At 54.8% G+C, this 11,512-nt stretch overlaps 1 protein-coding gene across 1 annotated transcript; it reads right to left on the bottom strand.

Annotated features, from left to right (window-relative positions):
- Positions 1-3,352: 3,352 nt before the first annotated feature.
- On the bottom strand, positions 3,353-5,655 carry KCNF1 (potassium voltage-gated channel modifier subfamily F member 1). The gene has a single exon (XM_081587454.1). It carries the CDS (start codon positions 5,163-5,165, stop codon positions 3,678-3,680), a length of 1,488 nt encoding a protein of 495 aa, XP_081443580.1. The 5' UTR covers positions 5,166-5,655; the 3' UTR covers positions 3,353-3,677.
- Positions 5,656-11,512: the final 5,857 nt, after the last annotated feature.

The following is an 11,512-nucleotide window of genomic DNA, read 5'->3' as shown; positions in this document are numbered from 1 at the left end:
GCAGGAGCTAGGACCACAGAACCTCACACAGGACACCAGGAGTTGGGGTGTCTTGGGGGATAGAAGGAGACGATTTGTGATGCCAGGGCTCCACGAGATGGGCATGGTCTCGCCCTCTCTGAGGTGGCCCCACTCTCTGTGTCTTTGCTCACGCAGCTCCCCTCCTTCTGTTTCTGGTGGGAGCCCCACTCATCCATCAAGGCCTGACTTAGAGATTTCCCTGGCAGTCCAGTGGTTAAGACTCCAAGCTCCCAATGCAGGGGGCAGGAGTTTGATCCCTGGCTGGGGAACTTAAGATCCCACATGCTGTGAGGGACAGCCAAACAATAACAACAACAACAACAAAACCCTGACTTAGTGCTCATTTCCTGTAGCCCAGGGTTGGCACACTGTTAATGGAAAGGGCCACGAATAAGCAGTTTTGACTAAGGCCACGTGACCTCCATCACAGCTCTTCAACTGTATCCTTGTAGTTCTAGAGCAGCCAGAGATGACCTGTGAGCTAGGGGCGTTGCTCTACCCCTAAAAGAATTGATTTGAATTTTGGGTGCTTCTCATGTGTCACAAAGTGTTACTCTTCCTTTGATTTAAAAAAAAAAAAAATCATTTTAAAATGCAGAGACTGTTCTTAACTCGGGGTCTGTATAAATACAGGCAAGGGGCCATCGTTTGCCAGTCCTGCTCTGGCCTCTTGTTTTGCAAAATGCAGTTCATGGACCAGCAGTGTCACCCTCACCTGAGAGCATGGTGAAAATGCAGAATTTCAGGGACCACCCAGAGTGACTGATTAGTGTATTTCACTAAAAATCTCTAGATGACCTCTGTGCACTCTAAAGTTTAAAAAAAATACTGATGCCTGGTTGTCACCCAGCTATTGGGCTATAACAGGTGTGGACACTGGGATTTTGTAAAGCTCCCTGGCAGATTCTGATGTGCCCCAGGAAGATCCCCAGGGAGAGAGGGCTGCCCCCCCCCACTTGGCTCCCAAAGACCCCTGGTCACTCCTCCTTGACAAAGTTCGTCACCGTGTGACCTCAGGTCATGCCCTGAGCTCCTCCGGGGCCAAGACGCCATGCAATCTTAACAGACACAGGAGCTCAGACAAGATGCCTGCCCTCTCGGGAGTCAGTCTTCTCCTTAGGATGGATGAGATGGGCTCTGAGTGCTTTTGTAGCCGTGAAGACCCTCTCCCCTGGGAACTCCAATGGTTAGGACTCAGTGCTTTCGCTGCCAGATGCCCAGGTTTAATCCTTGGTGGGGGAACCTAAGAGGGACTCACCAGCTGGCTCAGCAGTAAAGAATCTACCTGCAATGCAGGAGACACAGGTGACTCGGGTTTGATCCCTGGGTCGGGAAGATCCCAGGAGGAAGAAATGGCAACCCACTCCAGTATTCTGGCCTGGAAAACTCCATGGATAGGGGAGCCTTGTAGCCTAAGAGCCCACGAGGTTGCAAAGAGTCTGACGCGACTGAGTACGCACTCTCAGGGAACTAAGATCCTGCAAGCCACGCAGCATGGCCAAAAAAAACCCAAAACAAAATCACTGTCTCTTGACCCCAGAGGAATAGTAGGAAAGACACTCCTGGAGTCTCTCCAACCCCCAGCTTCTCCCCGGCTTGGGGCTCAGGGTCCTCAGACTGGCCCAGGCTTGGGGCTTCCCAAGGACTCTGGGGGCAGTGGAGACAAAAAGATGCAACCTCACCCCACTCAGTCCCATTTGTCACATTCAGCAGGCCCCACTGAGCCCCAGGGATGGCCAACAATTCCCTCTTTCCAACCCCCGGTCGTCCCTCCCACTGAGTCCCACAACCCCAAGCCCATCTCCTTCCTCTGCCTTCCATGGTCCCCTGACCCAGGATTTCCCTGGAGAAGAGGGTGAGGGAGGGGTGCACCAGGTTGGCTCAGGGCCCCGCACCCCACAGGCACAGCTCTGAGTCTCTCCTCCCTGAAAGGCCCCTACCACCTGGGGCCTCCCACCTCCTGGAGCCCCCAACCCAATACATGCACAGCCCTAGACTTCTGAATCCTGGAAGAGGCCCCGAGAACGCATCCCTCTTCATGCACATGGGAGACCAAGTCTCAGAGGAGGAGGGACTCACACCCAGGACAGTGCAGATCAGGGACCCCCCTCCTCTCCCCGCCCCCCCCTTTCCCTTCCCTTCCCCTTTCCCTCCCCTCCTCCAAGAGGGCTTCTCCCTCTGTACCAGCTGCCCCAGGTGGGGAAGGAAGAACGGGGAGCTGGGGTTTGTGGGAGGTGGACAGCCACAGGGGCCTGCTGGGACCACCTCCATGCCAAGGGGCCTGCCTTTGACTGAGGACAGTGTGACAGGGCCCTCCGTCCTCCCCTCCCCTGTCGGCATGACCTCCCGGCCCCGTGGAGGCCAGAGTGGGCAGCTGTGGCCCTCACACTCCTCCCAGCACACAGTAACGGAAACGCCTGCCATTTACTGAGCAGCTACTATGTGCCAGGCACTGTGCTAACCACTGTGATCTTCTGAGGTAGTGCTTCCATTTAATAAGTGATCAGAATGAGGATCAGAGAGGTGAATCAGCCAGACGAAGGTCACACAGCAAGGAAGGGAGTGGTAGGAGAGGGATAGTAGAGAACAACTCAGAGATTGCTCTGAGAAGACATCTCAGAGATTTGAAACTAGACGGCATCTCAGAGATTTCCTCCTCAATCCCTGGAATTCAAACTCAGGTCTGTCTGTGTCTGTTTCCCAGGGGCTCTCAGACCAGGCCGGCAGCAGGCTGCAGGGGCCGTGTTCACGCTCGTCCCTGCAGCTGATCCCTCAGAGGTGCTGGTTCCAGGAGAGAGGATGAGCTGGAGGAAGCTCAGCCGCCCTCCCGGGCTGCAGCTGTCTTCTGTCCCAAGACCTCCTCACATCACAGTGAATGCATATGCTTTGGGTTCAGCAGTCCTGGGACTGAATCCTTGCTCTGTGTGCCCTTGGAACTCAATTTCTCCTTCTGTGAGGTGGGAGTACCTAGCTAACAGCGTTGCCGGAAGCAATGGAAAGAAGTTGTGGAAAGGGCCTCACACAGGTGATAAAGACACAGTAATCCCGTTCTGTGAATTCTCCCTCTCCTGGGAGCAAGCTTTTCCTCAGAAGGAGGCAGAAGGCATGGAGCCTCCTGGAATGTGACAAGGCTCCTTGGGCTGAACCCTGAGTATCAGCCCTTCTTTAATTAGCCCTCAACTAAAAATAACGCCCCCCCGCCCCCTGCCACCCTGGGCTGCGCACCTACTCCTGGGTGGGGCTGAACCACATCTGGGAGTGGAAAGGTGGGTGCAGGGTCAAGGAGCGGGGAGCAGCCAGCCTGTGAGACAGAACCTAGAAGACAGGCGGGTGCAGAGAGCCGGAGGCTTTATTGAAGGAGATACAGAACTGGATGAGGGCTCCTACCATCAACCAGACCATGGCCTCCATCACCCCCACATTGTCAGGGACTCCTGGACACCCGTCCGTCTCCCTCCCCTGCCCCTGGACAACACAAAGGGAATCTTACCCCAGACTCATCAGAGGTGCCCAAGAGGGCCTCCAGAGTTCTGTTCAGGAGAGGGTCGGGGGGGAGGATAAAGGACGGCCCCTCCTGGGCAGTCACGGACAGTCCCGTCACACTGGTCCATCCATCTCTCCACCAGCCGGCCCGTCTGTGCCCAGGTTGGCCCCCATCACTTGCAGCTCTGGAGCCGGGTCCTATGGTGCTTCTCCTCGGTCAGCAGGGGGATGAAGGTGTCGCTGTGGGACAGCTTCAGCCGGCTGCTCCAGCTCGGACCTTCCTTCCCGGAGGGCTCCGGCGGCGGGAGGTGGTCCAGGTCACCGCGGGAGCCCCCTGCCTTGCCCTCGCCGGCAGTGCCGGAGTTGAGCTCCATCAGCTCCAGCTCGTGCCTGGCCGCCGTCTCCAGGACTCGCTGCTTGTTGTAGTATCTGACAAAGTTGTTGATGATGGGATGAATGGGCAGGGCAATGGCAATGACCCCACACAGGAAGCTGATGGCTGCATTGAGCTTGCCCAGGGTGGTCTTGGGGTAGATGTCACCGTAGCCCACTGTGGTCATGGTGATGATGGCCCACCAGAAGGACTGGGGGATGCTCTTAAACAGGGTCTCCGGGTGGCTCTGCTCCATGGTGTAGCCCAGGGCGGAGAAGACAAAGATGCCCACGGCCAGGTACATGAGCAGCAACCCCAGTTCCTTGAAGCTGCGCTTGAGGGCGTAGGTGAGGGTCTGCAGCCCAGAGGAGTGGCGCGCCAGCTTGAAGATGCGGGCGATGCGCATGATCCGCAGGGCCTGCACCGCCTGCTGCACGTTGGTCAGCTCCATCATGCGGGCGCCCAGGTGCGTGAGCGTGAGGCTCACGTAGAACGGGAGGATGGCCAGCACGTCCACGATGTTCATGAAGGACAGGGCGAAGTGCAGCTTGTTGGGCGAAGAGATGAGGCGCAGCAGGTACTCCAGCGTGAACCAGCCAATGCACGCCGTCTCCACGTTCTCCAGCGTCGGGTGCTCCACGCGGTTGCCCTCGGCGTCCAGGACCTGCAGCTCCGGGATGGTGCCCATGCACATGACCACCGACGAGACGAGGATGAGCAGGAAAGAGAGCACGGCCACCACGCGCGCCGGACACGAGGACTCGGGCTTCTCCAGGAACTTCCAGACGCACTTCTGGCAGCGGCGCCAGCGGCCCTCGGCCGTGTCCACGCCCAGGTCGTCCAGGATGAGCTGCACGCGGCGCGCAATCTCCTCCAGCTCCTCGCGCTTCTCGCTCAGGTGGCTCTTGCAGCAGTCGTCTAGGAACTTGAGGTCCACCTTCCAGAAGTCCATCTCATTCTTGAAGCAGATGGGACAGATGCCCTTCTTCATGTGCACCTCCCCGAAGTAGTAGACCTCAATGACACACTTGAAGGCGTCCGGGTCCCTGTCGAAGTAGAACTCGCGCTTCCCCGGGTCGTAGTCGTCGCACAGGGAGAAGATGGTGTCGTAGCCCCCGGCCAAGCAGTGGATGAGCTCGGCCAGCCGGGTTTCGGGGTACCGGCTCAGGAGGTCTCCGTACAGCACCTGCCGCACGCCCCCCACGTTGACCACGATCTCGATGTCGTCTGCCGCCCGGGAGTCCTGGCTGCCCGGCTCCGGGAGGCTGCGCTCCCCGGTCCCGTCCATTCTCCTGGCGTGTGCCCGCGCGGCCTCGGCTCCGCGCCCTGCAGCCGCCGCGGGGTCCGCGGGTCCCACCGGTGCGCGGACCCCGGGGAAGCCTGGCCGGCGCCCGCCTGCCTGGAAGCGCGGTCACAGCCGGCGGCTGCGGGCTGGGGCGCGCCGCGGGGGAGGCATGCACCTGGCGGCTGGGGTCCCGGCGGGCATCCGGGCGCTGGGGGCGCGCCGGCGGTGCGGGGCGGTGGGGAGGGGAGGTTCTCGCGGCCACCTGCCTCGCCCCGAGCACTCACCCCGGTTCCCGGGTGCGGCGATCCGCTGCTTCGGCTCGGCCTCTTGCAGGAGTGGGGTCCCTCCTTGTGGGCGGCAGGCAGGGTCCTGGGTCCCCGGGCGCGCGGGTCCCCGCGTGCGCCCCCTGCGCGAGACGTATCCGGTCGCTGCCGGACCCACGCCGCCCGCCGAGGTGTGCGGAGAGGGAACTTGGGCTTGCTTTGCCCAAGCCGTTTCTAAACACAATAGGAATTCCAGCCTGACGTCAAGAGCTTTTCAGACTGTACCCTCTTCTGGTGAAATTCTGCAAGGCACGCGCGGCAGCGGCAGGGGAACGGGTTAACCCTTGGGCAGACGGGCACAGCTGCGCGCCCGCCGCCACCGCCGAGCGCCTGTCCTCCCCTCCTGGCGTCGCGGGTCACCCGGGGGCCGGGACCTCGGCTTGAAAGCGACAGGCCGGCGCTGGCTGAAAAGTTTCTCTCTCTCTCTGCATCGAGAAGACCGATGGTGAGAGAACAGAGCCGCCTGTTGCTCTGCCCGCAAACCGTGCCCAAGAAAGCCCTTCAGACGCCCTCCCGCGCGTCCCGGCCGCGGGTCCCTCCTGGTCCCCGGATGCTTCCCTCGCTCCCCCTAGGGCGTCACTTTCGACCTTCACCGGAGTGCTGTACAACGGCGACAGCCAGTCCAGCCCCGTGAAGGAGAGAAGGGACCTGCCCAAGGTCACACAGTGAAAAGGGAATGGAACCCAGGGTGGGCGCCTCTTCCTCCAGAGATTCCTGCTGTCCTGGCTGACTGATGACACGCTCCTTAGCGGACCGAAAGTCGGCCTCGAAGTCCTCGCTGTCCACCACTTGCCATTTCTCTGCAATCCATCATCACCACCAACCTCCAGAGCCTTGAACCCCTAGACTCCCACCTCTCCAACTCCATCCTTTGTCACCCAGGCCTGTGTGTCCCTCCCACGAAACGTTGCACACCCTCCTCTCTCTTCCAGACTTGCAGCCTCTGCCTGCACCATTCCAGCAGCAGCAGCAGCATCTACCCTGCAAATTATCAAGCATCACCTGTGAACCGGGGACTGTGTTAACAAAAATATTGTAAAGAGAGGGTCGAGGAGGCAGAGCACAGGGAAGTTTTAGGGCAGTGAAACTACTCTGTATAACACTCTAGCGCTGGGTACATGTCATCCTATGCTTGTTTAAACTGTGGAGTGTGCCACACCAAGAGTGGACATCAGCGTAAACTACGGACTTTGCATGATAAAGACGTGACAGTGCTGTTTCGTTGATCATAACAGATGCACCTCTGGTGGAAGAGGCTGAAGGAATGAGGGGGCAGGGAGTATGTGGGAGCTCTCTGTCTTACTGTTTACTTTTGCTACGAACCTAAAACTGCTTTTTAAAAATCTATTAAAAATATATTCTGTAGGCTGGGTCACTGACAGTACTTTTTTTTTCTTCTTTAATGAGATCGTGTAAAGCTGAATATGTTAAAATACATCACACGAAGACAGTTTGGTGAAACTTCTTTTTACAGATTTTATTTTGTTTCCATTTAAAATCAACCTATGATGTGTTACTACAGGAGAAGAAACTGAGATTCAGAAAGGTTGAGTAAAAATAACAGTTATTATAAATGCACCATGAGCCAAGCACTTGCATCTCCATAGCATCCCTCTGAGGATGCAAGATGTCAGGTAACCTGCCTGAAGCACCCACCCAGAAGGTGGCGAAGTTGCAGTGGGAACCCCGGGGGCCTGCTGCCCCAGCCCACAGGCTTCGCCTCCCTGTCCAGGCTGCTCGGCTGCAGAGGGGGAGCTGGGATTTGACCCCACGCCAATTATTCTCTCTGATATAGTGTGGGACACACCTCCTGCACACGCCCCATATCCATCTTCCAGGCCTTAATCATGTTATTTCCCTTCTCTGTTGTCTTCTCTTGCTCCCTAGTACCTCCAGGGTCAAGTTCAAATTGCATCTTAGCCTAGCTTAATGGGCTATTCAAATATTTATTAACTTCTAATAGCAAGCACACACACACACACACAACACATACCCTACCCTGGTGGGGGGCAGGGTTCATATTCCAGTGGAGAATATATTTTTGAATAACTAATAATCAGTTTGCAGTCATCACAGGCTTCCCAGGTGGCTCAGTGGGTAAAGAATTTGCCTGCAATGCAGGAGACGTGGGTTTGGTCCCCGGGTTGGGAAGATCCCCTGGAGAAGGGCATGGCAAGCCACTCCAGTATTCTTGCCTGGGAAATCCCAGGGACAGAGGAGCCTGGTGGGCTACATTCCATGGGGTCACACTGAGTCCGACATGCCAAGTGACTGAGCAGGCACCCAGGCAGCCGTTTAACAGAGGTACGTGACCTGAAAGGAGTGGTGGTTTCTGAGTTCACCTGCAGGGGGCATCAAGTGGTGGTTGTGGGTTTGGAAGGCTGAGAAAAGGTTGGAAGATGAAGAGGCTGCATTTGCTTAGAAACACAGCAATTTTTGGCTAAGGTGTGCATTTGGGGTGTGTGATGGGGACCCCTCAAACAGGTTGAACCACCCCCTGGCCACCCCTTGATATGGTCACGAGGTCCAAGGTGCTGCAGGAGCCCAGGAGTCCACAGACAGCTCAAAGGCACACAGAGATGGAGGCTGGGCAGGTGCTGGTGCCGAGCCTTGAGGTATGAGGACCTCATCTGGTTGACCTACCTCACCCTGGGGAGAGAAGCCTGTGCAGAGGAAGGCATGTGGCTGGTAGCCCCAAGAAACTGATGGATGAAGCTAGAAACAGACTGCACAGAACCTAGTGTGTCCTGCAAGGAGTATGGACGATAAGCCAGTTTTTCAGACCTCGGGTAGTTGATTGGTTGTGCAATCAATTTATTGAGTACTGACCATCATTTTTATTGAGATAGTATGGAAGAGGAAACATCAGAGTGCATCAGACATTGTAAAAATAAATATGGCTTAAATTCCTGAGAGTAACCAGAGGCTGACTGCATGTGGTCCATTCAGCACATCTCAGGGCCCTACCGGGAAGAAAGCTGGTTCTGAAAGAAAGCAGGAAAGGAGGAGGAGACAGATGCAAAACACAGCTGAGAAAATGTCCCCAGACAGCCCAAAGGAGAGCAGAGGCCTGCTGACAACAGGACATCAGAGAGATACAGCGGTAAATCACAGATCAGGACAAGTTGGAGGAGTGGTAAGCAAAGAAAAGCAGGGAGGAAGACTCCTGCTGGAGACAGGAGACCAGGCTGGAGCCAGAGGCAGAGAGGGAAAGTGGGAGGAGCCAGCATCTCAGAGAGGGGAGCTGGCTGGCAATCACTGGCCCCTCCAAACCTGCCTGCCCTGTGCCTCAAACTCCTAGACTCCCTTTCAGACTCTTGGAAGCCTGGGAGCCTTGGTGACTGACCTGCCCGAGCCCCAGACACCCCTCCCCGTTCATCCCACCAAGCGTCACACATCCTCCCAGGGCCATCTCCACTCACCTGGCCAGAGCAGCACGCAGAGGTCAGGTCTGGAATTCCTTTCTGTCCAGTGTTCCCCCAGGCCCACACTACCTTCTCTGCATGGACCGAATCATGGCCAAGGGCAAAAGTCATGAGCTGAAGCCATAACCCCCAGTGAGACTGTATTTGGACACTGGGATTTTAAGACGATAATCAGGGTTAAAAGAAGTGAAGCCTTGGGCTACCCTAGTGGTCCAGTGGTTAAGAATCTGCCTCCCAATGCAAGGAATGCTGGTTTGATCCCTGGTTGGGGAAATAAGATCCCACATGCCTAGGGGCAACTAAGCCCACACGCTGCAACTAGAGAAAGCTTGCGAACCAAAACAAAGAGCTCATGGGGCCCTCATCTAGTGGGATCGGTGTCCTTATAGAAAGAGCCACCAGAGATCTCTGTCTCTCTCTGCACACACTCACAGAGGAAAGACCAGGTGAAGATGCATCAAGAAGGTGGCCATCCACAATCCAGGAAGAGCGGCCTCACCAGGAACCTCGGAAGACTTTGATCTTGGACTTCCAGCTGCCAGGAGTATTTTGTTATGGCAGCCGGAGCAGACTAAGTCATCCTCCTCCCTCATACCTGCCAAGTCTTCCCTAGACACCCCCCTCCTCCAAGGTTCTGGCCACATCCCTTCATCCTCTGACCCCTAGGCCCTGTCTCGATTCAGTGGCAGCTTAGACTGGGATACCATAGGTTTAAAAATATATGTATCTGTGCCTTTTCATTGCAGGTCACTTATGCATAGAAATTTGAGCTAGGAGCTCAGATTCCTGAAGGATTAAACCAGGGGACTAAAGTCTGGACTTTTTGGCTAAAAATGGAAAGTTTCTTGCTGTCTTTATTCAGTCTTGCATAGGACTTCTATTAGAACTGTACATTTCATAATATCATGGAGGGAGGAGGGGACTGGGGAAGAACAAAGCCTTTTATTACATGCAAGATGAAGAAGCAATTTGATTCATGTGGGCTTTTAATTAAATAGGGTAGGGGAAAAAACACAGAGTCTATTTAGGCATTATGGAGGGTAATTGTTTAAATTGTATTTTTTTTTATTGAATATGTATTTTTTTATTTGTTGAACAATAACATTTTAGGCTACAGAACACTTAATTTCCATGGTGCTAATTAAAACCAGCACATGTGTATCTAAGTGATTTGTCTAGACAACGGACTAGGCAAGCTGCGATCTATTCTTTTTTATGGAATAATCAGTTCTCTTCAGTTAAGATTTCTTTGTGTGTTGCTGAATTTAATAATGCCTTTCATTAAAATTCAGTTCTGTACTCCACCAAAAATTTGCATTTCATTATTGCTGAGCACCCATCAGCCTGCAAGCTGCCCCCTCGGGCTGAGGAGCTGATTGACCAGAAGGCTCAGGCCTCCTCCTCCTGTCTAAATAAACTGTGCCTGGAAGTCAAGTGCAGGAGGTCAGCCTGGTGGGAGTGGGTATTGGATGGAGAAGTGGGTAGAAAACAGAATGATTTAAAAATGGATTCATCAGGAAAGTTTTTTTTTTTTTGGCCCCAGCTCCTGAGCTTCCTTTTTCTTTTCTATGGCTCAGTTTTTCCATCTGCAACATGGAAGTAGTGACCTTTCCTTTCTGAGTACAAGATCTCATACGGAACGGGACTTCCCTGGTAGTCCAATGGCTAAGAGTTTGAACTCCCAATGCAGGCGGCCCGGGTTCCATCCCTGCTCAGGGAATGAAATCTGGCATGCTGCAAAGAAGATCTTGCGTGCTGCGAGTAAGAAGACCCAGTGCAGCCAAATAAGTGTTTTAAGAAAAGATCCCACAAGGAACAAATAAAATAATGGGTGTGAATAACCTTTACAAATGATAAGATGCTGAAAATGTGAAGGCAAAGCGAGGAAGGAGGAGAGAGGCAAGGAGCACGGAAGGAGAGTTTGACTTCTTGGGTCCAGTCCTGCTGTGGGCGTGACCCTTTGTGTCTGCATACACTGCCCCCCAGCTCTGTTCAGGTGTGACTCATCCAGCTCAGACTTCAGGTGGGAAGGCTGTGGATGTGACAGGGCACAGCCCAGATGTGTAGAAAGACGTCAAAGAATTGGGATGCACGCAGCCGCCCTGGAGGCTGGAGTATGACCCCCCTCTGGGCCTGACATGGAGTTGCTTTGACTTTCTTAGGGAAAGGAAAATGCCGTGACAACACAGGCACCACCTGATGCAAAGAACTGACTCATTGGAAAAGACCCTGATGCTGCGAAAGATTGAAGGCAGGAGGAGAAGCGGATGACAGAGGATGAGATGGTTGGATGGCATCACCGACTCGATGGACATGAGTTTGAGCAAGCTCCAGGAGTTGGTGATGGACAGGGAGGCCTGGCGTGCTGCAGTCCATGGGGTTGCAAATAGTCGGACATGACTGAGCGACTGAACTGAACTGAACTGAACACAGTCAAAGGGGAACGCTCAGGTTTCAGGCCCCGCCGTGTGGAGTGGAGCAGAGCAGTCACCGGGAGGGCTGTGGGATGCTGTCTGCTTTTGCACTTGCTTTTTAAAAGGAGTGTAAAAGGAGAAGAAAATCCTTTAAAAACAAGTTCCTGAAGGGTTTCCCTGGTAGTCCA

Source organism: Giraffa tippelskirchi, chromosome 4, assembly GCF_054371585.1.
Source record: "Giraffa tippelskirchi isolate mGirTip1 chromosome 4, T2T-mGirTip1v1.2.pri, whole genome shotgun sequence".
NCBI classification, from domain to species: Eukaryota; Metazoa; Chordata; class Mammalia; order Artiodactyla; family Giraffidae; genus Giraffa; species Giraffa tippelskirchi.
Note: the sequence above shows the minus strand (reverse complement) of the source record. Positions and strands in the feature narration are given on the sequence as shown.

What these genes read in the sequence shown, in the direction of transcription:
- KCNF1 (XM_081587454.1), bottom strand. Translation starts at nt 5,165, where the DNA reads ATGGACGGGACCGGGGAGCGCAGCCTCCCGGAGCCGGGCAGCCAGGAC.